The following is a 25,502-nucleotide window of genomic DNA, read 5'->3' as shown; positions in this document are numbered from 1 at the left end:
CAACAGATCCACAGATGATGCAATCTACTGCCCTTTCCCACCTGGACAAGAGGAACACCTACGTGAAAATGCTATTCATTGACTACAGCTCAGAGTTCAACACCATAGTGCCCTCAAAGCTCATCACTAAGCTAAGGTTCCTGGGACTAAACACCTCCCTCTGCAACTGGATCCTGGACTTCCTGACAGGCCGCCCCCAGGTGGTAAGGGTAGGTAACAACACATCTGCCAGGCTGATCCTCAACACGGGGCCCCCTTAGGGGTGCGTGCTCAGTCCCCTCCTGTACTCCCTATTCACCCATGACTGCATGGCCAGGCACGACTCCAACACCATCATTAAGTTTGCCGACGACACAACAGTGGTATGCCTGATCACAGACAACGTTGAGACAGCCTATAGGGAGGAGGTCAGAGACCTGGCCGTGTGGTGCCAGGATAACAACCTCTCCCTCAACGTGATCAAGACAAAGGAGATGATTGTGGACTACAGGAAAAAAAAGAGGACTGAGCACGCCCCCATTCTCATCGACAACAAAGCCTATTCCCCCTCAGGAGAATGAAAAGATTTGGTATGGGTCCTCAGATCCTCAAAAAGTTATACAGCTGCACCATCGAGAGCATCCTGACTGGTTGCATCACCGCCTGGTATGGCAACTGCTTGGCCTCCGACCGCAAGGCACTACAGAGGGTAAGTAAGCATTTCACTGTAATGTCTACACCTGTTGTATTCGGCGCATGTGGCAAATAAAATTTGATTTGATTTGATAATCAAACTGGATAATCAAATCACAGTGTGTGTTTCTGTGTCAGGTGGTGTTGATCTCTCAGAGCCCGGAGGAGAGAGGAACTGAAGACTGCATGGATGCTGCTGCAGGGGAGAAAAACAACAGGTACTGTATACACACACTCACGTAATATACTAAAATGTAGTATTACTAGGAAGTAATGTGATCATCACTGTATATTGATGATGTGATGGAGCTTCAGGGAGAAATCAGAACTTATTTTTCTCCCCCTTTTCTCAGCCTTCACTCTCGCAGTGTTCCGCTGACTGGTTTCCATGATGACAAGGTCAGCATCCGTGGCCCTGCCCTCTCTGAGCTCCTGAACAAACAGATCACTGACTCTGGTTCTGTCCCTCTGATCCTCTATTCCTCCCACAGCTGTCCCATACTGCAACTGGCTTGACCTGAAATAAACATAGTGATTTTATAATTTACTGTGATCACTCCTGCTTCACACAGACACACAAAGAACACAGTGTACAAAAGGCTGTGCATTTCAGTTTATTTTATATCAAATTTCCCCATAATCAAACTCTGATGTACAAATGAAAACTGGGTTTCAACATGCAGGGTTCTGCCACAGCGGACTGTCCTTCAGCAGGAGTAATGCTCAAAGCAGACAAACTGACAGAATAAAATCCTGGATCCATGTCGCTCCTTCCCTCCCTCCACCATGCAGATACAAATACATGATTGATTAGTTGGTACTGTTCTGAGGAGGACTACATGTGCTGCTGAGGGTCAAACTGAACATTCTGCACTGTGAGTGGGGAGTGTTGTGTCACTGGCACACCTGACCACTCTGACATAGCCTTCTGAGACCAGGACCCGGTCAGTCTGCCGGTCAATGCGCAGCATGGTCACACATACACACACAGTTCATTATAGCAAGTCATCTGTGGACAGGTAGGGGATTGGGGTGAGAGGAGACAAGGGTGCGAGGTGTGAGGAGTTGGGAGATGAAGGCACTTGAATTCTCCCAGGGGTTGGGTTAGGTCAAGAGGTTAGTGGTCAGGGTGGGGTTGTTTGGTGTCAGAGCAATGACTATATATATATATAAATGGACAAAGCCATCGATCACATGACACTATTCAATCCTATGTGAAGATTCAATAGCGCATTTGAAGCCAAGGAAGTCGTTAAGATGGTGTCTCATGTGGGAGATTTATGTAGACATAACATGTGCAGTTTGAGCTACTCCAGGAAGTATATGTTGCAGGCTAGCTCAGTGCTGCCACCTCTCATTAAGTCTGTCAAGTTGAAGGCAGAACAGGGTACTGCAGGCTGCCATTAGCTACTAAATTACTTCGGTGTACAATTTTAAAATAATGGGTTCAAGGACATACATCTGGTGTAATAGAAGCAATTATTGGTACCATGATTGTCTTCCATTTTTATTTATTTATTACACAAAGATTGCCATATTCCCATTCACTATAATGGGGGATACTGTTTTCTGCAAACAATGCCTGCAGTACTGCGGTCGGCCTTGAACTTTGTGGCATCAATGAGAGGGGGCAGTTGTTCTCCCTTGAGCTTAGGAGTCAGAGGTTATGCCCCCTCTGTGCGTCCCAATGGCAGACGTGAACAAACAAAGATAAACGAAGTCAAAGAAAGCAAAGCAGTTGGCAAATAAGTTCCTGAATAATGATAATGTAATGATCAAGCACAGAGGGTATGCTGTGTGTGTTTATGAGAGGGAGAGTGTGTGTGTGTGTGTGTGAATTTCATTGGCACCCAAAATTAAACTTGCTTCTGATCTCTCCTCTGATTGGCACGTTGACCCTCTGCTGTCTTGTGTCTGTGTGTGTTTGTGTCAAAGGGCAGCTGTGGTGGCATAAGGCATGAGTACAGTGATGTCAACTGATAAACAAATTAAACAAAAAAATAACTAAAATCCAGCACTGTGAGTCACAGTTCATCAGCTGGAGGGGAAGGAGAGTGCTGATTGGTTGGTTGGCTTTGTTCCGTTTGTGTTCTAGAACCCTCCATAGACTGCATGTGTTCTCTATGGAGGTATCAGCTGTGTGTGTCTGTGTGTAAAGCACTGACAACTCAGTTTGATGTGATAAAAAAAGAGAGGTGTGTTTGTGTGTGTGTGTGTGTGTGAGGAGGGTGGTTAATCTGGTCTAGAGGATCTAATCACTGCTGCTCTACTTCACTATAGACTGGGGTGGACTATAAAGTGCATACTTAAAATCCCCGGTTAAACGTGTGTGTGTGTGCATCGTAATTCCTCCAGAGCAGGTTATGCCTTATACCGCGGCCTCACACATACACACCTCTACAGAGTGGAGCACAGGATACTTTAAAATATCTTACATTTGAAATTACAGCTATGGAACAGATCTTTACAATAATGAATGTCTATTTAGTTACATAGGCAAATATGAGCAACAACTTCAAAAACAAACAACCCTGTCCCTTCCTTGTGAGACAATATTGGCTCCATCTGAAGACACCCTACTGCCTATATAGCGCACTACCTCTGTCACTGAAGCTTTGGTCAAAAGTAGTGGACTATATAAGCAATAGGGTGACATCAGTGGAGGCTGGTGGGAGGAGCTATAGGAGGACGGGCTCATTGTAATGGCTGGAAAGGAATGTATGGAACGGTATCAAACACGTTTGACCACGTTTGACTCCGTTCCATTTATTCCATTTCAGCCATTACAATGAGCCCGTCCTCCTATAGCTCCTCCCACCAGCCTCCACTGGGTGACATTTCAGACTCGGCTAGTAAGAGAACAAACTGCTTTGTAATCCATTAGTCAGGTCTCTAAACTCTCCTCCAGCTCTGATTCCATTAGTCTGGTCTGGCAGGAAGTCACACATGATTATTCACGCATCCTTCGTTGCCCCAGCAACCAGGAGAATAAGTGTTCTGATTGGCTGTAGCGGGCCCCTCCCTCCATATTCTGGCCAATCAGAGGTGAAAAGCAGTCTGATTGGCTGTCTGGAGCCGTGCCGTCTCGCCATTGTAAAGATTGTGTCTGATAGGCGGATCTAAGGGTCAACATCCTCCAGATCACTCTTTGAATCACCGAGCATCATGGGAGACTCGGAACCCTGAGATAAAGAGAGAGGGGAGAGAGAGATTACATGAGACGTGGCATTTCAGAGGAAAGACATATACACTACCGTTCAAAAGTTTTCGAAAGAAAAGCAATTTTTTTGTCCATTAAAATAACATCAAATTGATCAGAAATACAGTGTAGACATTGTTAATGTTGTAAATGGCTATTGTAGCTGGAAACAGCTGATTTTTAATTGAATATCTACATAGGCGTGCAGAGGCCCATTATCAGCAACCATCAGTCCTGTGTTCCAATGGCACGTTGTGTTGCTAATCCAAGTTTATCATTTGAAAAGGCTAATTGATCATTAGAAAACCCTTTTGCAATTCTGTTAGCACAGCTGAAAACTGTTGTGCTGATTAAAGAACCAATAAAACTGGCCTTCTTGAGACTAGTTGTGTATCTGGAGCATCAGCAATTGTGGGTTTGATTACAGGCTCAAAATGTCCAGAAACAAATAACTTTCTTCTGAAACTCGTCAGTCTATTCTTGTTCTGAGAAATTAAGGCTATTCCATTTGAGAAATTGTCAAGAAACTGAAGTTCTCGTACAATAGCGCAAACTGGCTCTAACCAGAATAGAAAGAGGAGTGGGAGGCTCCGGTGCACAACTGAGCACCTCTGTACGCCTATGTAGATATTCCATTAAAAAAATCAGCCATTTGGTGGTCTAAGGCACTGCATCGCAGTGCCACTAGAGATCCTGGTTCTCGTCCAGGTTAGGGGAGGGTTTGGCCGGCAGGGATGTTCTTGTCCCATTGCGCACTAGCGCCTCCTGTGGTGGGCCGGGCGCAGTACACACTGACTCGGTCGCCAGGTGTATGGCGTTTCCTCCGACACATTGGTGCGGCTGGCTTCCGGGTTAAACGGGCATTGTGTCAAGAAGCAGTGCGGCTCGGTTGGGTTGTGTTTCGGAGGACGCACGGCTTGCAGCGATGGGACAAGACTGTAACTACCAATTGGATACCACGAAACTGGGGAGAGAAAGGGGGTAAAATACCTACAAAAAGCAGTTTCCAGCTACAATAGCCATTTACAACATTAACAATGTCTACACTGTATTTCAGATCAATTTGATGTTATTTAAAAAAACAAGGACATTTCTAAGTGACCCCAAACTTTTGAATGGTAGTATATATAGTGTTTATGAAATCGATTCATATGAAACTCTCCAGCCTAGATTTAGAGCCCCGTTCTGAGAAGTGACAATATCTCTGTTCTTGGGCCGTTACTGTTCTCTTTATACATTATACCTCTGTAAAGTTTTCCATAAACACACTGTCAGACTGTCTGTGTGTACCTGTCGGAGGCTGCGGTCGGCGTTCTCATTGGCTGGACTGCCGTCAGAGCCGTTGCTGCTGCCAGACGGCTCCTTCTCGTTGAGCAGTGCTGTGGCATAGGCTAAGGTGTCCTGGGCTGAGATGGTGCGCTGGAACGTTTTGGCTGTGGACGTCTCATTGGACACGTTGCTCTGAGGAGTCCAGTAGTGTTCCGACATCTGACAGAGAAACACATTGTTACTCTAACGCATACTCTATGCTCTCCCACACACACACACACAAAATGCCACATGCATGTGCACTCACACAACAGGAGGTTGGTGGCACCTTCATTGGGGAGAACGGGCTTGTGGTAATGACTGGAGCGGAATGGGTGGAATGGTATCATATATGTCAAACTCATAGTTTCCAGGTGTTTGATGCCATTCCATTTGCGCCGTTCCGGCCATTATTATGAGCCGTTCTCCCCTCAGCAGCCTCCTGTGACTCACACGTACATATGAGAGACAGGTCTGAAATAGAGTGCTGGATTGTGTGTGTTATATTGTGCTTGACGCTTGCCTTTTTCTGCAGCCATTGCACTGCCCAGCTCCAGTGACCAGACAGGTCTTTAAAATAGTCCTTAGCAGGAGCACACCTGGAGACAGACACACACACACAAACACGTTATGTGAAAACAGGAAGTGTGAAATTAGAGGTTTTAACAGAACTGAAACATTTGCATTACTTTGATGTATTTGCTGCAACGGTCAAATCTACACCCATTCAACATTTTCAGCCTGAGACACAATGGCGGCGACATGAACATATTTCGCAAAACGGTCTCTGGAGAAACTCACTTCTGTGCCAGGGTAACCAGGAACTTGACACACTGATAGCAGCGGCTGCTGTCCACGTTGTTACTCTGGTGCATCAATGCTGCAAACAAGAGAACAGAGTCACACACACACACACCCACACACAATCCCAGTGAAGAGTGGAAGGTAGCCTACCTAGCAGGCCTTTCTCTGACTCGAAGGCATACTTCAGTCTCTGAGTCTGAAGAGGATCCTCCACCACCTGAGAACACACACACACACACAGTCTGGAGCTAGCATTATTCTGTTTGTTTCCAAGGACATGCAGACAGGTTTGATTGCCAGCGGTCACTCACCAGCAGCTCCTGCAGCAGCTGGAACACGTTCTTCAGCTCATGGGGCGGTGCAGTCTCCAACTGCGTCTATACACACACACACACAGAGATCAGAATGGTATTGGCTGTGTTTTGTGCTGGGGTTTGTAGTTATCTGTGGTAATGGACATGTTTAGGGCTGGGAGTTGTAGTTCTTACCTTGAGCAGCTGTAGTACTCCGAGGGAGAAGGGTTCGTTACAAAAGGAACAGTACGTCACCATCTCTATCAGCACAGTCAGAGGGCCGGACAACTCCCGCACTGCAAACATCACCTACACACACGGAAAAAGTAAAAAATACATATAGATGTGTCAATGTGTATGTGTGTGTGTGCATGAGACTGTGTGTGTTACCTCCAGCAGGTAAGGCTGTCCCTCTGGGGTGAAGAGCGAGGCCATGATGTCAGCGTTGAGGTGGAGGAGGAGGGAGGAGGCAGGGACACTGCTCACATTCAGCTTACACACACCTTGATCTGAGAAACACACACAATCACGTCAGGTTCCACACATCAGCGTATTATGGAAGCATCCTAACTGTGGTAATGTGTGTGTTACCATGTGTGTGCTGTGTGTTGAGGTCTGAGTGGAGAGTCATCAGGGCCAGAGTAGAGTGTAGGTGCAGGAACTCTCTGGCCTGGGCTGGACTCCACCTCCGATTCTAGAGCGAGAGAATGAAAGAGCGATAGAGGGATAGAGAGGAAGCGGGAGCAAGATAGAGAGAGAGTGGGAAAAAGGTGATGAGCTTCCAGAACCATCAACAACAACATCTTGTCATATTCATTTCTCTGCAGATTAGCAGGAATTGAGTGTGTGTGTACGTACCTGGTTGTTCTGTCTGTTGGGTCCGAGGAGGAAGATGAGCATCCTACGATACGCTGAGTGTTTCAACAACAACTGGCACGGACCAGAGCCCTGGGAGAGAGAGATATTGGATATCAGAGTGGGTCTGTCTGTGTGTGCGTGTAATGTGTTTATATGGTGCTTGTGTGTGTTACCCTCTGAGCAAAGTTGCTGAAGAGGCTGAAGTATTGGTTGCAGTGTTTGACGTTCTCAGGAACGTCTTTGTCCAATAGGGAGAGGAGCGCATCGGTCAGGCTGTCCAATCCAGAGTCAGCGAAGTGGAGCGCACTCTCTAAAGTTTTTTCCAAGATGGCTGCCACTACGACCCTCACCTCCCTCACCCCACACTCCAACAGACACACCCTGGGGGGAGGAGAGAAAGAGAAGAGATGAGGGGGAGAAAGAGAAGATCAGTTGGATTGATGAGTAGTAATGTAAGTACTACAAGTAGTAGTATTATGTAAGTACTGCAGTGGTTCTGTGTGGAGTGTAGGTGTATTACAGTAGTATTATAGCAGTACTGACTTGGTGATCTCTCGTCCCTCAGGTTCCACCAGGTACTGAGCCATCCAGTGACAGGCTTCACTGCTTTTAGACAGCAACACCTCCACCGTAGCCATCCACTCCTCGGTGTCCACCCGCAGCTTCTTCTTGGTGTGGAGGTAGGTGTGGAACAGGAAGTGGACCGCCAACTGGAGACTCTCTCTGGCCATGGCCTGGTAGGCTGGGTGCTTCAGCTTCGTCTGCAATACAACACACATTGCTTATAAGAACAGCTTCGAGAGGCAGGCGCAACCTTGAATTATGCTGACACGTCTCTGTTTATCCTACACACACAAACAGTCACAAACACGTACCGCGTTGACGGAGGCCAGTGACAGGGTGAAGTTGAAGTAGTCACTATTGTACACATCTCTGTTCTTCATAAACTTCAGGTTCTCATCTCTCACCATCTACACACACACAGACAGAGAGACAGAAGTTTGTCTTTGTTAGCTATCTGAGTTCAAGCCTAGGCATGAACACAGTGTGCTATTACAAGTCTTCAGGTCTCAGGCAAGGTTATTGATAAAGAACGTGGTCCACCGAACCGGTCTAGTCCAGTGTATTTACCTGGTAGATCCTAGCAGGCATCTTCTCCACAAACAGACCTTTCTTCTCTCCCTTCCGTACGAGGCGGGTCAGGACAGAGAGACGGTCATTGTTGGCCCTGGGGGGCCGAGGGGACGACTGGGGACTGACGTCTGGGCTAGAGGGTGCCGAACTACAGGGGAGAGAGAGGGTTAAAGTGTGAGTTGTGTGTGTGTGTATGAGGTGTGTATATTTAGGCTGTGTGTGTGTGTGTGTGTGTGTGTGTGTGTGTGTGTGTGTGTGTGTGTGTGTGACTCACAGTGTGAGGTCTTCTGCCTCTTGCCTCATGGCACTGACTCTGCTCTTCTTGGGGAGAACAGGAGAGTTCTGGTCACTGATCCTCTGGTAGAACAACATGTAGGCATTCCAATACCGCCGCCGCACGTCAGGGTAGGGGTTAGCTACACACACAGAGAATGGGATGTTTGATCTTTCATGATGTCATTAAAGTTGCACTATGCAGAAATCGCTTCGCCATTTACTGGTTGCTAAAACTCGAATAGTTCGCCTAATTTCAGTTTTTGTTACAAAATAAGCTAGTATAGTGTAGAGAATCATTGTACCATCTAAACCACTGTGAAATACATTTCTCATAGCCCAAAATATTGTTGTTTCAGCTGGTGTACAAAACCCAAAGTAAAAGACTCAAAAACAAAACTTAAGAAAGGGAAGCATAGAAATAGCGCACATAGAACATATATATCGCTTCTTAGACTTGATTTCAAGCGGAATGATTGATCTATAACTCCCATTTCTATGTGAATTTGGTCGGGTCGCCCAAAAAGTTACATATTACCACTTTAATGTACAGAAGGAACTGGAAGCGAGGGGGACCAAGGACGCTACTCGAGGGACACCACAACTTTTGCTGCTGAGAAAGTTTTATTGACATCCACTACTTGGTCTACCTGTAAAATAGGACTTACACTGGTCGTAGACCTTAGGCCGGTACTCTCCTCCAAAGCACTCATACTCCAGAGTCTCGTCGTTCATATCAAACTCCTCGACCACGTTGTCATTAAACTTATACCACCTTCCCCTAGCACTGCTGAGGACAGGAGAGGAAAGGATGGAGAGCAGAGAGGGAGAGGACAGGATGAGAAGTTGATCATTTGTGATAAAAAAATGTTACTTGTCTTAAACATGAGATATTTGTTTATAACACTAGTGTGTGTGTGTCTCTTACCGTCTGTCCTTGATGAAGGAGTAGTAGTGTCCAGCGTGTGCCTGTCCACTGTGGACTACAACTCCCACCAGTTCGTAGTTCTCTGAGATGGTCACCTTCTTCCTGGGTGAGCCCCCTGGCTCGGCCCGGCCATCTCCCCCCTCCGCCCCCCCATCCTGACGAGCCATGCCAGACACCGTGTAGGGCTCCATGTTCAGCACCCAGGGAAACCTGATCTGCTCGTCGTATTTGATGGAGCGTCCGCTCTCCCAGTCGAAACCGAAGCGCATCAGATGGATACAGAGAACACTGGGCAGGGACTTTATGCAAGTCCGCTTCACTGTGGTACGCTGTAGAGATACGCACACCACGTTAACATACATGTACACACAACACTGGACAGCGACTTAATAAACACCCTCTTTGCGCACACACACACACACACACACACACACACACACACCTTCTCCTTGCACTTTTCGCAGTAGTAGGCATTGGTTCCTTCTAGCACCTCCCCCCTGACGAACTGGTCCAATGAGATCTCCAGACTCTGACAGGAAGTCACACCCAGGTTCAGCGCCATAAACGTCTCCTCTCGCTCATACCTACGATCAGGGATCAGAGGTTATAGTTAGGAGTTTAGAAGTGATGGCTGCCTTTGATTGTTTGTGTGTTTGTGTGCGCTCACCGGTGAGGGCAGTCTTTGCAGATCTTCTGATCAGAGAAGATTCCCTGGAAAGTATTCTTGAAGATCTGTTCACGGCCAATTTTCTGAAAAACAAGACAGACCCAACATCTCAATAATAATAAAGGTGTGTGTTGTGTTACATTATAGTACAAACGTGTTAAGTAGTGAATAGTGGAGGAGCGTGTGTTACATTTACATTACATTTGACATTTTAGTCATTTAGCAGACAATTAGTACATTCATCTTAAACTAGCTAGCTGAGACAACAACACATCACAATCGTATCAAGTACATTTTTCCTCAACAAAGTATTTAATCAGCAAAGTCAGTCCTAGTGGGAAAAGACAAGTGTCTTTTGTTATTGTGTGTTACCTTGAGGTGCTCGTCCAACTGGTCCACCAGTGAAGTGAAGAACTCATAGGCATCCTGTTGCTCTCGTACATACAGCTCCTTATTCCACATCTTAAAGATCTACAGAAACACATACATGTGTTATTTTTGACCGAAACATAGTTAAGTATGTACTGTGTATTAGAATGAGTGTGTGTGTGTAGTGCGTGCGCATGTTTAGATACCTTCCAGAAATTCTCAGGAACGTAGTACTGCAGCTTGCTCTCCATCAGATGTCCGAACAGAGACTGGACCTGACAGAACACACTCTCGTCTGGCTGCTGTGTGTTGTCCTCTATAGACAGAAAGGCCTCAGCCAGGCCAGGCTGCATGTACAGCTGCTGAAACACAGCATTCATATAGCAGGTGGCTCCACCGTTCTTTAACCCTACGAACCCTGACACAGAACAACTGTCCACCGGCGGGAGGAACTGAGAGAGGGGCACGGAGGGAGGGAATAGAAGAGAGAGAGTTAGACACGTTGACGGTAGACTGACTACAGCAAGCAGACCTATTACTCTTTCTTATAACATTACATACCTGTAACACTTCAGTTCTATCAAGCATTTCTCCATTCACGTGTGTTTCTTTGTCGTGTGTGTGTGTGCACGCAACTGTGTGCATGAGCGCAAGCATGTGTGTGAGACTCACGTCAAACTCCTTGCTGAGCGAGGGGTCTGACTGGTGGTGCATGGACAGCAGTTCTCTGGTGATGAGCTGTAGGTTGGCCACAGAGCTGTCTGCCAGCATCACCAGCACCTCGTAGGCTGCCAGTCTGCTGCTGGCTGTGCTGCACTTGGGGTGGAAGTCGTGGCTGGGGGGGGAGCTAGAGGCGGGGTTAGACGTGTTCAGGATGATGCGAGACGCTCGGAACAGGAAGTCATCCAACAGCTGCTGGATCAGAGAGGGACCTGCGAAGAACACACACAGAGACTTCAGAACACACACCGTCTACGAGCTCCAGATGGTCGTACGACCTCCCGATCAAAATATCAAAACATGCTTGTGTGTGTTCTCACCCAGTTGTTCCTTCTCGGTGCCACAGAGTGACAGTAGTGTTTTGATGAGGCGGAGGTGTCCAGCCTGCAGGATGTTGTCAGCCTCGCTGGTCTCCATCTCAGAGCTCCAGCTGGGCTCAAAGTTATCCAACCAGCTGATCTCATCTTCCAACATGGCCGCCGCACTCACTGACAACACCTCCATCTCCGAACCTGAGGGTGTGGGACAGGAGCATTCATCATGTGTCAATGCCAGTGTTGTAAAACTGTTGGTGCGTGTGTGTGCATGCGTGTGTGTGTGTGTAAACTCACTGGTCAGGTCATCCAGTAGTTGACATCGCAGTTCAAAGTATTCAGTACACTGAGACAGCAACCTGGACAGACAGAACAATATTATACACTCAGATATAGACATATAGACAGGACACACAGAACAAAATGGGCCCTGGCGCTATACATCCATATACATTTATAACCAACTTTAGCTAAACTCAACAAAAAAAGAAACGTCTCTTTTTCAGGACCCTGTCTTTCAAAGATAATTCGTAAAAAATCCAAATAACTTCACAGATCTTCATTGTAAAGAGTATAAACACTGTTTCCCATGCTTTTTCAATGAACCATAAACAATGAATGAACATGCACCTGTGGAACGGTCGTTAAGACACTAACAACTTACAGACGGTAGGCAATTAAGGTCACAGTTATGAAAACTTAGGACACTAAAGAGGCCTTTCTACTGACTCTGAAAAACACCAAAAGAAAGATGCCCAGGGTCCCTGCTCATCTGCGTGAACGTGCCTTAGGCATGCTGCAAGGAGGCATGAGGACTGCAGATGTGGCCAGGGCAATAAATTGCAATGTCCGTACTGTGAGACGCCTAAGACAGCGCTACAGGGAGACAGGATGGACAGCTGATCGTCCTCGCAGTGGCAGACCACGTGTAACAACACCTGCACAGGATAGGTACATCCGAACATCACACCTGCGGGACAGGTACAGGATGGCAACAACAACTGCCCGAGTTACACCAGGAACGCACAATCCCTCCATCAGTGCTCAGACTGTCCGCAATAGGCTGGACTGAGGACTTGTAGGCCTGTTGTAAGGCAGGTCCTCACCAGACATCACCGGCAACAACGTTGCCTATGGGCACAAACCCACCGTCGCTGGACCAGACAGGACTGGCAAAAAGTGCTCTTCACTGACGAGTCGCGGTTTTGTCTCACCAGGGGTGATGGTCGGATTCGCGTTTATCGTCGAAGGAATGAGCGTTACACCGAGGCCTGTACTCTGGAGCGGGATCGATTTGGAGGTGGAGGGTCCGTCATGGTCTGGGGCGGTGTGTCACAGCATCATCGGACTGAGCTTGCTGTCATTGCAGGCAATCTCAATGCTGTGTGTTACAGGGAAGACATCCTCCTCCCTCATGTGGTACCCTTCCTGCAGGCTCATCCTGACATGACCCTCCAGTATGACAATGCCACCAGCCATACCGCTCGTTCTGTGCGTGATTTCCTGCAAGACAGAAATGTCAGTGTTCTGCCATGGCCAGCGAAGAGCCCGGATCTCAATCCCATTGAGCACGTCTGGGACCTGTTGGATCGGAGGGTGAGGGCTAGGGCCATTCCCCCCAGAAATGTCTGGGAACTTGCAGGTGCCTTGGTGGAAGAGTGGGGTAACATCTCACAGCAAGAACTGGCAAATCTGGTGCAGTCCATGAGGAGGAGATGAACTGCAGTACTTAATGCAGCTGGTGGCCACACCCGATACTGATTGTTACTTTTGATTTTGACCCCCCCTTTGTTCAGGGACACATTATTCCATTTCTGTTAGTCACATGTCTGTGGAACTTGTTCAGTTTATGTCTCAGTTGTTGAATATTGTTATGTTCATACAAATATTCACACATGTTAAGTTTGCTGAAAATAAACACAGTTGACAGTGAGAGGACGTTTCTTTTTTTGCTGAGTTTATATAGATAAACATTGGTCACAGATAATTTGGCGCCATCTGCTGTCAAACATTTTACATTACAATTTAGTCATTTAGCAGACGCTCTTATCCAGACTGACTTACATGAGCAATTAGGGTTAAGTGCCTTGCTTAAGGGCACATCGACAGATTTTTCACCTAGTCGGCTCTGGGATTAGAACCAGCGACCTTTCGGTTACTGGCACAACGCTCTTACCCACTAAGCTACCTGCCGCCTAACTTCCTACTGCCTCCCAGCAGCAATGACAACAACACGTGTGTGTGTGTGTGTACCTCTGGTTGACTCCTCTCATGACAGACGTGGGGCTCCAGAGGGGCAGCTGGGAGGTGAGGACGACTCGGAGCAAGAACACGTTGGGTTTGATGATCTCAGGGAACGCAGACGTGTCTGATTGGCTCAGAGTGTACAGCTGGTCACACGCCACGTGCCGGATCTGACAGAGACACGGGTTATAACACACACACTCAGTCTCACACCCCCACTCCCACACACCCTAGTTACCTCTCCACTGGCTGATCCCAGCAGGATGTCGATGATGAAGTCGCTGACACAGGGGAGGTTGTAGAATGACCCTGGATAGAGACAAACACTGTTAGCATTTGGTCTTCACAAAACAGTGTGTGTGTGTGTGTGTGTGTGTGTGTGTGACGTGTTACCTAGCTGCTGTGTCCGTAGCTGTAGACAGGTGACCAGTAGAGACAGGGCCTCTCTAGCGATGATGCAGTCTTTAATAGAAACACTCTGCTGCTTCACGCATATCCCAGCATGCAACGCTGTGGGTGGCGCCTCGCCCTCACTGCTGGAGCTGCAGTTACTTCCTGTACAATGAGAGACATCAGGAGAGGGCAAAACAATCAGAATAACAGGCAATAATCTATTTATGTAATGTAATCCGTCAGTTTCTTGTGTGTGTGTGTCTCACCAGTGCTGCTGACACGGCTGCGGACCACGAGGGGGAGGAGTGAGCTGTGTTCAGGTCTGATTGGCTGAGGACTGCCGACGAGGTCCAATCGGCCGGCGGCTGCTGCCCAGGTTAGACGCATGAAACACGCCACCGTCGAGGTGAAGTCCCCCACCTCCATCGTCTACAAAGGAGAGACAGGGTTAGAGGTGTGCGTTAGATGTGTGTGTATTAGGTGCATGTGTGTGTTAGGTATGCGTGTGTGGGTACCTGAATAGCTACACGTGCAGCAGGGATGATCTCCTCTACTCTGATGGAGGAGCGGTCAGACAGAGACATCTGTCTATAGGAGCTCTTCTCAGGCGTTCCACACAGCGACAGCTGTCTCCCTGGTCGCCCCGCGTTACGGAATGGCCGACTAGACAGCGTGTCGCCCTCTCGGATGACATCATCATCCAGCAACGACGGCATACTTTGGCCAACCAATAGGAACCTGCAGGGAAAAGGAAGATCCAATCACATTCAACCTCTCTAACAATGTATATTTCTTTGTGTATGTGTGGGATTCTATTAATATCCTTGTGGGTACCGGAAATCCCCAAAAGTCCCCACAAGGATAGTAAAACAAGGAAAACCTCTCCCTTGTGGGGACATTTCCCACATCCCCATGAGGACAAACACTATTTTAAGCTTAGGGGTTAGGTTTAGGGTTACAATTAGGGTTAGAATTAGGGTTAGGTGTTAGGAGTTCATGTTAGGGAAAATAGGATTTTGAATAGAAATGTTAGCTCACCACAAGGATAGAAAAACATATGCTGTGTGTGTATGTGTGTGTACCTGGCCAGTTGTAGACAGATAGAGTAGACACCCTGTCTGGTTTCATAGTCCACCTCAGAGGGAATAGAGTCTCGCTGCATCACGTTTACCACCAAACTGAGTCCTCCCGCTTTCAGGAAGTTCTCACAGAAAGACTTGACACTGGTCTTAGCCATCTCATCATCTGAGGTCGGCATCAACTTAGAACTCAACACCTAATGAGAGAGAGAGAGAGCGAGAGTGGTCGAAGGAAGAAATGTGTGAAGTGTGTCCGTGTAGAAATGTGAGTGTTGTGTGTGTGTGTGTGTGTATATTTAGTGTGTGTGTGCACCTCTAGGTTGTAGAGGACTCTGAAGGTGGACATCCCGGGAGCAGAGGATCTGAAGAGTGATTCCAAGATGGAGGCAGCACTGGGCTGGTGCTGCTGCTTAGAACCCAGAGATGGAGACCGAGAGCCTGACCCCTGACCCAGGGTGAACAATGTCTTCTACAGGAGACACACACAGGAAACACATACATTTTATCACACTGGCTCTGGTCAGAGGAGTTGAACTCTCCTCATCATAATTTCAACCTAAACACAACCTTACCCACTGGTGGGCCTGACCTGATGGTTGTTAGTACAGGACTAGAATATAATAGTACTGATGGGTTAGTAGCTATATAACTAGTTAATATATATGTACCTGGTGACTCCAGACACTGGATTCTTTGGGAACAAAGTTATCTAGAGCGTCCTGAACCTCTGGGTCTGTTGGGATCAGCAGCAGCAGCTTACGCACACGCAGGGTTATCCTGGAATACACACACAGAACATAATAAATGTTTTACCATTCGGGAGTCAGGTCCAGGTCCTTGAAGGATCTGCGTGAGTAACTCACCGTGGTTCATCCAGGTTGGCCAGCTGGTAAAGCATCTCAAACACGTTACACACCAACGCCATGACAACACCTGGAAGGGACTTCTCCTACACACACACCGTTAGCACATAATCAGACTCAAACATTAACTGTTTGTATATATATACACATGTGCGTGCGTGTGTGTGTGTGTGTGTGGTGTACCTGTTCCATAGCGTAGGCTGAGTTGAAGACAGCGGAGCTGGAGGAGGAAGCGGAGACAGAGGACTCTGAGCTGCCACCAGAGGGCGTGCCTGTGCCGGAGCTCTTCACTGTCAGAGACTGCTCATCACTGAACCCCAGCTGGGACAACAGCTTCTGGTCCCGGTTCATAGTCAACTATAGACAGAGAGAGAGAGTTACACAAAACACACATACATAGTTACATATGATATACAGTCACACATACAGAGACACACTTCCATCTTTTGGCTTACTATGCTGTCACACATACACTTTGTTCAGTCAACAACACAAACACACAGACAAAGATACAAATAACACACTCACCACGCTGTCGTTGGCAAAGATCTGGACGTTGTCGACTGGACAGTTGAGATGCTCAGCGATCTTCCAGCGGATGCTGCCTATAGTCTCGTTACTGTGGGCCTCCAGTGTGAAGGTGTCTTTGGTGGACTCATAGGTGACATGCAGAGAGACAGGGTGGCCATTGAACGACGCTCCGTGAGGTAGAATGGTACGAGGCACAGAGTACAGGTCCTACACATACAAACACAGAGTAATATTTTAATGTGTCCATCTCATTCTTTCACCCCCCTTCTCATCACTCAAATGTAAATAGTTTGTAACTACATGTGAAAATGTTGCGGGTGAAAACCAGTTGCTTGGTCAGTGTGATGTCAAAGCCAGAGAGAGAGGATTACCTCGATAGTGATGACATAACGCTCAGCCAATAGCAGCAGCCTCTCAATGATCACCAGCTTGGTGGACCTGGAAGGCGATTGGACAGACGTGGCTACAGTCGGCATGGTGGTGGCCGTCAGCATCTTGGTTGCCCTGGTAACAGCATGAGTCAACGTGGGCCCTCCTAGAGCTGAACTGGCCGCCTGAGAGAGAAAGAAGAAGGCAAGGAGACTTTGAATTTCATCAATTCACTAAGCTTTATTAGCAAAGTATGTAATTATCTTATATAAGAAGTTAAACACATTCCATCTGATAGTTGTGAGTGAATGAAGAACTCACCTCCAGTCGTTTGTAACAATCCGCAATGAACTTCTTGTGTAAAGACACAGAATCCTACACAGACACAAAGAGTGAATACCAGAGACTGTAGCCCAGCTACACACAACCCCCAACCCCCCCCACTCCCCCTCACACACACACCTTCTTCATCTTGGGGTTGAGGTTGGTGTAGCTGTAGGTGATGATTAGCTGGATGGCCTCGTTAGCAATCTCCTCGTCAGGTGTTTCCATGGCGATGCGCCAGATAAAGTCCATCCCAGCCAGGTCTAGCCGCTCCACACACTACACACACAAAACAGGGTTAGGGTTTTTATGTCCCACAGGTGCATTAATCCTAAATGTCATGCTAGTGTTAGCCTCTTATGCTAATATGCTGAATGAATTGACAATGAATTGATAATGTTTTACAGCTTTGTCATTCAATTTTTACAAAATATACACTACCGTTCAAAAGTTTGGGATCACTTAGAAATGTCCTTGTTTTTGAAAGAAAAGCAATTTTTTTGTCCATTAAAATAACATCAAATTGATCAGAAATACAGTGTAGACATTGTTAATGTTGTAAATGGCTATTGTAGCTGGAAACGGCTGATTTAAATTTTTTAACTTTCTTCTGAAACTCGTCAGTCTATTCTTGTTCGGAGAAATTAAGGCTATTCCATGTGAGAAATTGCCAAGAAACTGAAGATCTCGTACAACGCTGTGTACTACTCCCTTCACAGAACAGCGCAAGCTGGCTCTAACCAGAATAGAAAGAGGAGTGGGAGGCCCCGGTGCACAACTGAGCAAGAGGACAAATACATTAGAGTGTCTAGTTTGAGAAACAGGCGCCTCACAGGTCCTCAACTGGCAGCTTCATTAAATAGTACCCGCAAAACACCAGTCTCGATGTCAACAGTGAAGAGGCGACTCCGGGATGCTGAACTTCTAGGCAGAGTTGCAAAGAAAAAAACATATCTCAGACTGGCCAATAAAAATAAAAGATTAAGATGGGCAGTCTGAGATATGGCTTTTTCTTTGCAACTCTGCCTAGAAGGTCAACATCCCGGAGTCGCCTCTTCGCTGTTGACGTTAAGACTGGTGTTTTGCGGGTACTATTTAATGAAGCTGCCAGTTGAGGACCTGTGAGGCGTGCCATTGGAACACAGGACTGCCGTTTCCAGCTATAATAGCCATTTACAACATTAACAATGTCTACACTGTATTTCTGATCAATTTGATGTTATTTTAATGGACAAAAAAATTGCTTTTCTTTCGAAAACAAGGACATTTCTAAGTGACCCCAAACTTTTGAACGGTAGTGTATATATTTTACATATAATAAGACCACACAGAGGACCAGAGATATTTACAAACACCTGTGATAATCTGAAGTACCCCAAAATGCCACTACATGTCATCATGTGATAAAATCCTTGAAAGTTACAAAAATTCTGGTAGTTTACTGGTTACTAGTTATATGCTCTCCCTTGGCAACCCTAGTTTGGACTGACTCACCAGTTGAGTCCCCTGGCGTTTCAAGCGATGGTCACACAGGTTGACGTTCTCAAAGAAGGTCTTAAACAGATTAAAGCCTGAAACATCCCAAATAAAACACTGGTTAAAGCCACTACATAAGATCTACATAATATTCAAAGAGTGGGCCATCAACAAAAACGTTAACAAAATAACGTGTCAAATGTGTGTGTGATTGTGTGTCTCACCATTCATAGTAATCTCGTAGGGCTCCAGTTTGAGGATCTTCTCTTTGAAGAGCTGCTGCTGAACATCACTCTCCAGATCATGCTGGCCCTTAGTGAACCACTCAAAACACATCTACACACACACACACACACAGTTAAAGTTAGTGTATACATACAGAGTAGACTATGTAATATAGAGTATGTAACACGTGTGTGTACCTCTCTGTCCAGCTCGCAGACTTCGGGTCCAGAGACCAGGCAGTCCCATAGTTCTTTGGCTCTGTTCCAGACCAGGTAGAGGCTGGCCTCCTGGAGGAAGAAGGCCAGGAACCTTAAGTGGCCATCTAGATACTGGAGCGGGAGGGAGAGCGAGTCAGGAACCAACAAGGACTTCATGTGTTTATCTCACAGAGATCAAAATCCTCAATCCATCATCTCAACCACATAAACTTCTACCAAAGCAAATCACTCACTCACTCACACACACACACACACACACACACAGACAGACGGTACTGTACCTCCTGGTAGGTGTATCGTCCGTCCACCAATGTGTGACCGGTCAGTCCATTGTTCCCAGCGGCAGACACCGCTAGTCGATGACAGACCACCAGAGATCCTGTAATCAGCTTGACGATCTCAAAGTTCTTCTTCAAGTCCTGGATGATGCTCTGCTGGGGGAGCACATGTGCTATGAAGATGTGTCTGTGGCTTTTGATGTCTGTAATAGAGGCCAACCGATTTATTGGTTGACCGATATTGTCGGCCGATATTAGCCTTTTACCGATGTATTTGTATCGCCGTTTAACCGATATAAGATGCGGAGAAAACGTTCACCAAAAAAAGCTGTTGTTCATAGAAGTTGACTTTTTTGTGCATTTCATTATTTGTACTGAAGAGGTCGCTCTTTACATGGCTATAAGCCTATATTGCCTTGGCGCGCTACACTAATAGACAATTTAAGCTTGATACAAAATGTGGTCGGATTTGTACGGAGGGTGTGCCTCTCAAATTTTTTTAAAATGTGGAGGGCACCATATACCTCCACATTGACATGACTGGTTGATGGTAGGTGGGAGGTCCTGTACAAACACAAAATTACTGCCTTAACAACTTCCTTCACAACAGCTCTGCGCTGCTCCGAGAAGCGCAAGAAGTATCAATGCCCTGACTTCTGCAGAGGCCGTATCACTGTAAATGCTGCACGGCCAATGCAGACGTTGGATTGACCATGCAGCGCCTTTAAGACTGGACACTACCACCTGGCCAACTCAACTACACCAGTCAGAGGAGGGCAGGGTTGCCATGTCCATGGTTCTGCTGCAAATTGGGCAACTTTCAAAACGATGTCGCCGGTGAAAATGTATTGGTCGCGGGTTTTTGGACTACTTCTAAATTGCACCGTGTCCGCCATGTCATTTTTCTTAAAAATATATATTTCACTGTGACCTGCTGCTGCTTACCATCAGGTAGTGAGGCAGCCTGTTGCTGAGTGCGTGAGTGGTGGGGAGGGGGAGGTCCGGAGGGGTGTGTGTGTTGAGACAGCGCTGCAGCAGGCAGATGAGTCACGTGAGTGAGAGAAGATAGAGCAGCATGCGCACACGTCATGACCACCTTTTACCAGTTGTAGGTAGGCTATTTAGATTGTCTTTATGGAGACACCTATTTCCAACCCTTTTCCCAACAAACATATTAACGCGCTAGAACTGATGAGCATCAAGAAATAACTCCCACCAGAAGTGGTTTAAACTGCAATCTATTATCAACTTTGTTTATGGAAAACCATATCTAGCAAAGGGTTTTACACATGCTCAGTTCTTGGGTCTCGAGTGCTGCACAATGAAACTGACAGTGGAGAGTGATACATCTGTGGCCATTACGTAGCCTATTAATGAAATGACGATATCACTGGAGTCGTTGCAAATCAATTTGTGGCACTTGTGTAGCCTACCTGGAGCTGGCAAACGGATTTAATTAATAGCCTATAACTTCAGTTTACTGTTGTTGTAGCCTTGTGTTATTATGCAATTATTACTGGCCATGTTTAGTTAATGAAATCGGAAGTTATCAACTGTGATCATGGTCACAGTTCTATCGCAATTGCCGATCAGCTGTTGTCAGAATGCATTAGATTGAAGGTAACAGTCAGTCAGATTAGGCTACTGGTTTAAAAAAAAATAAACACTGGCTGTTGTTGACAAGCATAGGCCTATTCAGTTCATATCCATATTACTAATATATATGATTCAGTGATTGAAATTAAGACCCCTTCCACAGTAACCTATTCCAGCAGGCTATTGGGCAACAGAAGCACTTACCTCGAAATCGCCTCGCTATTCATGTTAAATAAATTAGTCTGTTCATTTGAACGAAGCAAGCTACTAAATCGTTCATCTAACATCTTGCCTGGGCTACTGTAGGCTATCAGGGGCTAGCTAACCAAACCATGGCAAAGTTGAATTACAATCATAAACACAGATTTTAGTAGCCTATGCCTATTGAAATGACAAGTCAATCTCGCAGATATGCAATTTATAACAGTTTGTAGTCTTAACATCTCGCACATAATAACAACACAACTGCCAGAAAATAGCCTAACATTCTTTTGAAGTTCGTCCAAGTCTTTCTTGTGCAGAGATTTTGAGATCCTCTGTCCAACTTTCATCCCTCAAACTCTCCTGTTGGATTTATCTATAGTTATGCACATGCGCATAAGGGATTTATTTACAATCATAGCAGTCAAACAAGTTAAATCAGCATAAATTGATGGAAAAACATTTGGCGAGTTTAATAAGGGCAAATTATATTTTCTCTTACGGCATATTCAAATTCCTTTATTAGTCACGTTAGCTCACAATAATTATTATTTTGATGGAAATCTGAATTTTGCTTCTTACGTCGTTACGTCGACATTCTTCTTTGAAAAATGTCAACCTTATGGAAAAAGGGTTTAATGGTTAAATGTGGCAACTCCCCTCTTGCTGCAGGAAAAACGTTTTAGGCTAGTTTTCAGGCTTTGTGGGCGGGATTTAAGTAACATTGGGCTTCAAATTTGAGCTATACCTGGCAACCCGGGAGGAGAGTGAACTAACTACTGTTTCTACAGTGAGTGCTGAGTAAAGTGCCAAAAATGCGCATTGGCCATATACGGTTACGTATAATGTCATGGTAGGGTGTTGGGTGTCGTGACAAACAGTGGATGCTATGCCCAAATGTAAAGTATGTGCCGTTACAGCCCTTTAGTGAAACCAGCTAAATCTGGTGTTTTATATTTGCTAATTGAGAAGGGTATTTCTCAAGCTCTGTTATTCTAATGTTTTCAGAGACACAACAAAAACTTTACAGGTTACAAAGTAGCACTTCGTAGCTACGTTTTGATGTATGGATAGGGACTGGTCCATTTCACGTTTCGCCAATCATCACCCCCATCTCCATGACGAGTGCTAGCTAGCTAACTAGCTGTGTAAGACTACTTGACGCCATTCACGGAGGGTACCATCTTGGATCCTTGGGACCCTAACCCGAACCTTAACGTAACCATTTGTAGGGGACGTCCCATGGATTCCAGATAGCACTGAGGCAACATTTGGTGCGAGAGGTAGCGGTGAATTTCATGATTGAGGTTTTTCCTTAAAGTGGCAACTACCAGAATTGAGTGGCTACAGCCCTACAATCGAAGAAAACATAGCTAAATACTAATACATTGAACATGTGTCCTATGACGCTTTCCAGCTGGCTAGTATGAGGTAGCTCATTCTTCAGAGCCTAGGCAAATGTTTAGCTGGAATCAGTGCAGTTTATCCTATTTTTACTAGACTAGAGCAACACACAGCTTTTCCATAAAAAAATATAATATTTCTGGTGCTCCTGAATTCTATGTGGGGCTTACATTAATGTTCTTTCCTCAAATGTAAGAAATCAACTTTCTGAGTATCTTTGTAGGGCTGCTTTAAGCACAATCCAGATACTTTATTTTTTATTATTTCAGCTATAATAATAAACATATCGCCAGATATATCGGTTATCTGTGAATATTTCCATTCTATAAATCGGAATCGGATGCAAAAATCACATATCAGTCCGGCTCTAGTCTGTTAGTTTTAAATGCGTCACTTCAATGTACTGTATTCATGTGTTTTTTATGCTGTCGACTGCTGCCATCTTGGACAAGGGCTCTCTAGCAAGAGAGGGGGTGAGGGGTAATGTGTGTGTACCTTGTCCTGTTTCTGGTAGGTCTGTTTGATGAAGGAGCGTGTGATCTCATGGAGCTGCCGCAGAGCTGGAACCACCCAGACTGCCTGGGGACTGCCCTGTTGAGAAGACTAAACACACACACACACACGTTAGACACTAGATGAGTAGCACCCTCAGGTGGATGGATTATCTTGGCAAAGGAGAAATGTGCACTAAAGGGATGTGCACAAATTTGATAGAAATACGTTTTTTGTGTGCGTATGGAACATTTCTGGGATCTTTTATTTCAGCTCATGAAACATAGGACAAACACTTTACATGATGCGTTTATATTTTTGTTCAGTGTAGATACATGGGCCCGATACGATACAGGAATGATATGTTTTAGTTTGAAACGATTCGGTTCGATTCGGTTTGATTAGAGGAACGAATCGATGCGATTAAGTTCGATGCAATACGATTCGATGCATTAACATTTGTGGCATAAAAACATTCATTTTCCATTCTATATTCAAATCTGCTGCTGATGGAGCTCATGAGCTTGGCATCTCTGCGCTGAATCTGTCTGAGCTGACATCTCTCGTGTGTGTGTATATGTCTGTTGTAAATTATATGTCTATGGTGTATGTAGGCACCTGAACTGAGCCATAAGAGAAACAGGGCATCTACCACCCCGCAATGTTTGCCACCCCCACAGCATGATGCTGCTACCACCATGCTTCACTGTGGGGATGGTGTTCTCGGGGTGATGAGGGGTGTTGGGTTTGCGCCAGACATAGCGTTTTCCTTGATGGCCAAAAAGCTCAATTTTAGTCTCATCTGACCAGAGTACCTTATCCATATGTTTGGAGAGTCTCCCACATGCCTTTTGGCGAACACCAAACGTGTTTGCTTCTTTTTTTTCTTCAAGCAATGGCTTTTTTCTGGCCACTCTTCCGTAAAGCCCAGCTCTGTGGAGTGTACAGCTTAAAGTGGTCCTATGGACAGATACTCCAATCTCTGCCTTGGAGCTTTGCAGCTCCTTCAGGGTTATCTTTGGTCTCTTTGTTGCATCTCTGATTAATGCCCTCCTTGCCTGGTCCGTGAGTTTTGGTGGGCGGCCCTGTCTTTGCAGGTTTGTTATGGTGCCATATTATTTCAATGTGTTAATTATGGATTTAAATGGTGCTCCGTGGGATGTTCAAAGTTTCTGATATTTTTTTATAACCCAACCTTGATCTGTACTCAACAACTTTGTCCCTGACCTGTTTGGAGAGCTCCTTGGTCTTCATGGTGCCGCTTGCTTGGTGGTGCCCCTTGCTTAGTGGTGTTGCAGACTCTGGGGCCTTTCAGAACAGGTGTATATATACTGAGATCATGTGACAGATCATGTGACACTTAGATTGCACACAGGTTGACTTTATTGAACTAATTATGTGACTTTTGAAGGTAATTGGTTGCACCAGATCTTATTTAGGGGCTTCATAGCAAAGGGGTTGAATACATATGCACGCACCACTTTTCCGTTAATTATTTTTTAGAATTTTTTGAAACAAGTAATTTTTTTCATTACACCAATTTGGACTATTTTGTGTATGTCCATTACATGAAATCCAAATAAAAATCAATTAAAATTAAAATTACAGGTTGTAATGCAACAAAATAGGAAAAACGCCAAGGGGGATGAATACTTTTGCAAGGCTCTGTATAGCCACAGATGAGAGTTGTCTCCAGCGGTAGCTTAGCCTACTTTTATTCCTGGAAAAACAGTGCATTTTGTGAAAATAACCTAGCAAATTTCATTGGTTGTCACACATTTTAATGCTGAAAGTGACACGCAGATGTGCCAGATCAGGAATGGGCCTACCTCACATTGGTCAGTGCGCGAAGATGCGCACAGTTTGACTAGGTTGCTGATATTGCCTGGGGTTGATCGGCATGCAAAATGGATTATAGATCAACACAATTACATGCTTAGTTCGACACTGAAGGAGGATGCAGTTGTCACAACAGATGAGATACACTACATGGCCAAAAGTATGTGGACACCCCTTCAAATTAGTGGATTCGGCTATTTCAGCCACACACGTTGCTGACAGGTGTATAAAATCGAGCACACAGCCATGCAATCTCCATAGACAAACATTGGCTGTAGAATGGCCCATACTGAAGAGCACAGTCATAGGATGCCACCTTTCCAACAAGTCAGTTCGTCAAATTGCTAGAGCTGCCCAGGTCAACTGTAACTGCTGATATTGTGAAGTGGAAACGTCTAGGAGCAACAACGGCTCAGCCGCAAAGTGGTATG

General features: G+C 45.7%; 1 protein-coding gene across 3 annotated transcripts in view; it reads right to left on the bottom strand.

The window, feature by feature from the left end:
• Positions 1-3,433: 3,433 nt before the first annotated feature.
• The window catches only part of LOC121533329 (ubiquitin carboxyl-terminal hydrolase 24-like), a 44,351-nt gene continuing 22,282 nt past the window's right edge, over positions 3,434-25,502 (bottom strand). For 2 of the 3 annotated variants that reach the window (XM_045205417.1, XM_045205418.1), the window contains 43 exons: positions 23,236-23,343; positions 19,543-19,695; positions 19,241-19,372; positions 19,043-19,154; positions 18,837-18,913; positions 17,481-17,621; positions 17,340-17,393; positions 17,021-17,203; positions 16,647-16,856; positions 16,302-16,475; positions 16,119-16,204; positions 15,924-16,032; positions 15,569-15,724; positions 15,259-15,452; positions 14,692-14,914; positions 14,443-14,605; positions 14,177-14,338; positions 14,022-14,092; positions 13,793-13,953; positions 11,837-11,898; positions 11,546-11,737; positions 11,178-11,437; positions 10,712-10,957; positions 10,509-10,607; positions 10,137-10,219; positions 9,912-10,053; positions 9,470-9,798; positions 9,210-9,331; positions 8,543-8,684; positions 8,266-8,416; positions 8,010-8,105; positions 7,678-7,895; positions 7,308-7,515; positions 7,135-7,224; positions 6,868-6,970; positions 6,667-6,785; positions 6,472-6,585; positions 6,295-6,360; positions 6,134-6,200; positions 5,981-6,059; positions 5,703-5,778; positions 5,162-5,359; positions 3,434-3,854 (listed from right to left, as the gene is read on the bottom strand). In XM_045205417.1, coding sequence (XP_045061352.1) covers positions 3,792-3,854; positions 5,162-5,359; positions 5,703-5,778; positions 5,981-6,059; positions 6,134-6,200; positions 6,295-6,360; positions 6,472-6,585; positions 6,667-6,785; positions 6,868-6,970; positions 7,135-7,224; positions 7,308-7,515; positions 7,678-7,895; positions 8,010-8,105; positions 8,266-8,416; positions 8,543-8,684; positions 9,210-9,331; positions 9,470-9,798; positions 9,912-10,053; positions 10,137-10,219; positions 10,509-10,607; positions 10,712-10,957; positions 11,178-11,437; positions 11,546-11,737; positions 11,837-11,898; positions 13,793-13,953; positions 14,022-14,092; positions 14,177-14,338; positions 14,443-14,605; positions 14,692-14,914; positions 15,259-15,452; positions 15,569-15,724; positions 15,924-16,032; positions 16,119-16,204; positions 16,302-16,475; positions 16,647-16,856; positions 17,021-17,203; positions 17,340-17,393; positions 17,481-17,621; positions 18,837-18,913; positions 19,043-19,154; positions 19,241-19,372; positions 19,543-19,695; positions 23,236-23,343 — 5,994 coding nt within the window. In that variant the 3' untranslated portion in view covers positions 3,434-3,791. The remainder of the gene's footprint in view (positions 3,855-5,161; positions 5,360-5,702; positions 5,779-5,980; positions 6,060-6,133; positions 6,201-6,294; positions 6,361-6,471; positions 6,586-6,666; positions 6,786-6,867; positions 6,971-7,134; positions 7,225-7,307; positions 7,516-7,677; positions 7,896-8,009; positions 8,106-8,265; positions 8,417-8,542; positions 8,685-9,209; positions 9,332-9,469; positions 9,799-9,911; positions 10,054-10,136; positions 10,220-10,508; positions 10,608-10,711; positions 10,958-11,177; positions 11,438-11,545; positions 11,738-11,836; positions 11,899-13,792; positions 13,954-14,021; positions 14,093-14,176; positions 14,339-14,442; positions 14,606-14,691; positions 14,915-15,258; positions 15,453-15,568; positions 15,725-15,923; positions 16,033-16,118; positions 16,205-16,301; positions 16,476-16,646; positions 16,857-17,020; positions 17,204-17,339; positions 17,394-17,480; positions 17,622-18,836; positions 18,914-19,042; positions 19,155-19,240; positions 19,373-19,542; positions 19,696-23,235; positions 23,344-25,502) is intronic. The other variant, XM_041839158.2, reaches the window with a different exon arrangement.

The sequence above is a fragment of the Coregonus clupeaformis genome, chromosome 20 (genome assembly GCF_020615455.1).
Source record: "Coregonus clupeaformis isolate EN_2021a chromosome 20, ASM2061545v1, whole genome shotgun sequence".
Lineage (NCBI taxonomy): Eukaryota > Metazoa > Chordata > Actinopteri > Salmoniformes > Salmonidae > Coregonus > Coregonus clupeaformis.
The sequence above is the reverse complement of the archived record's forward strand: the minus strand, read 5'-3'. Positions and strand labels throughout refer to the sequence as shown.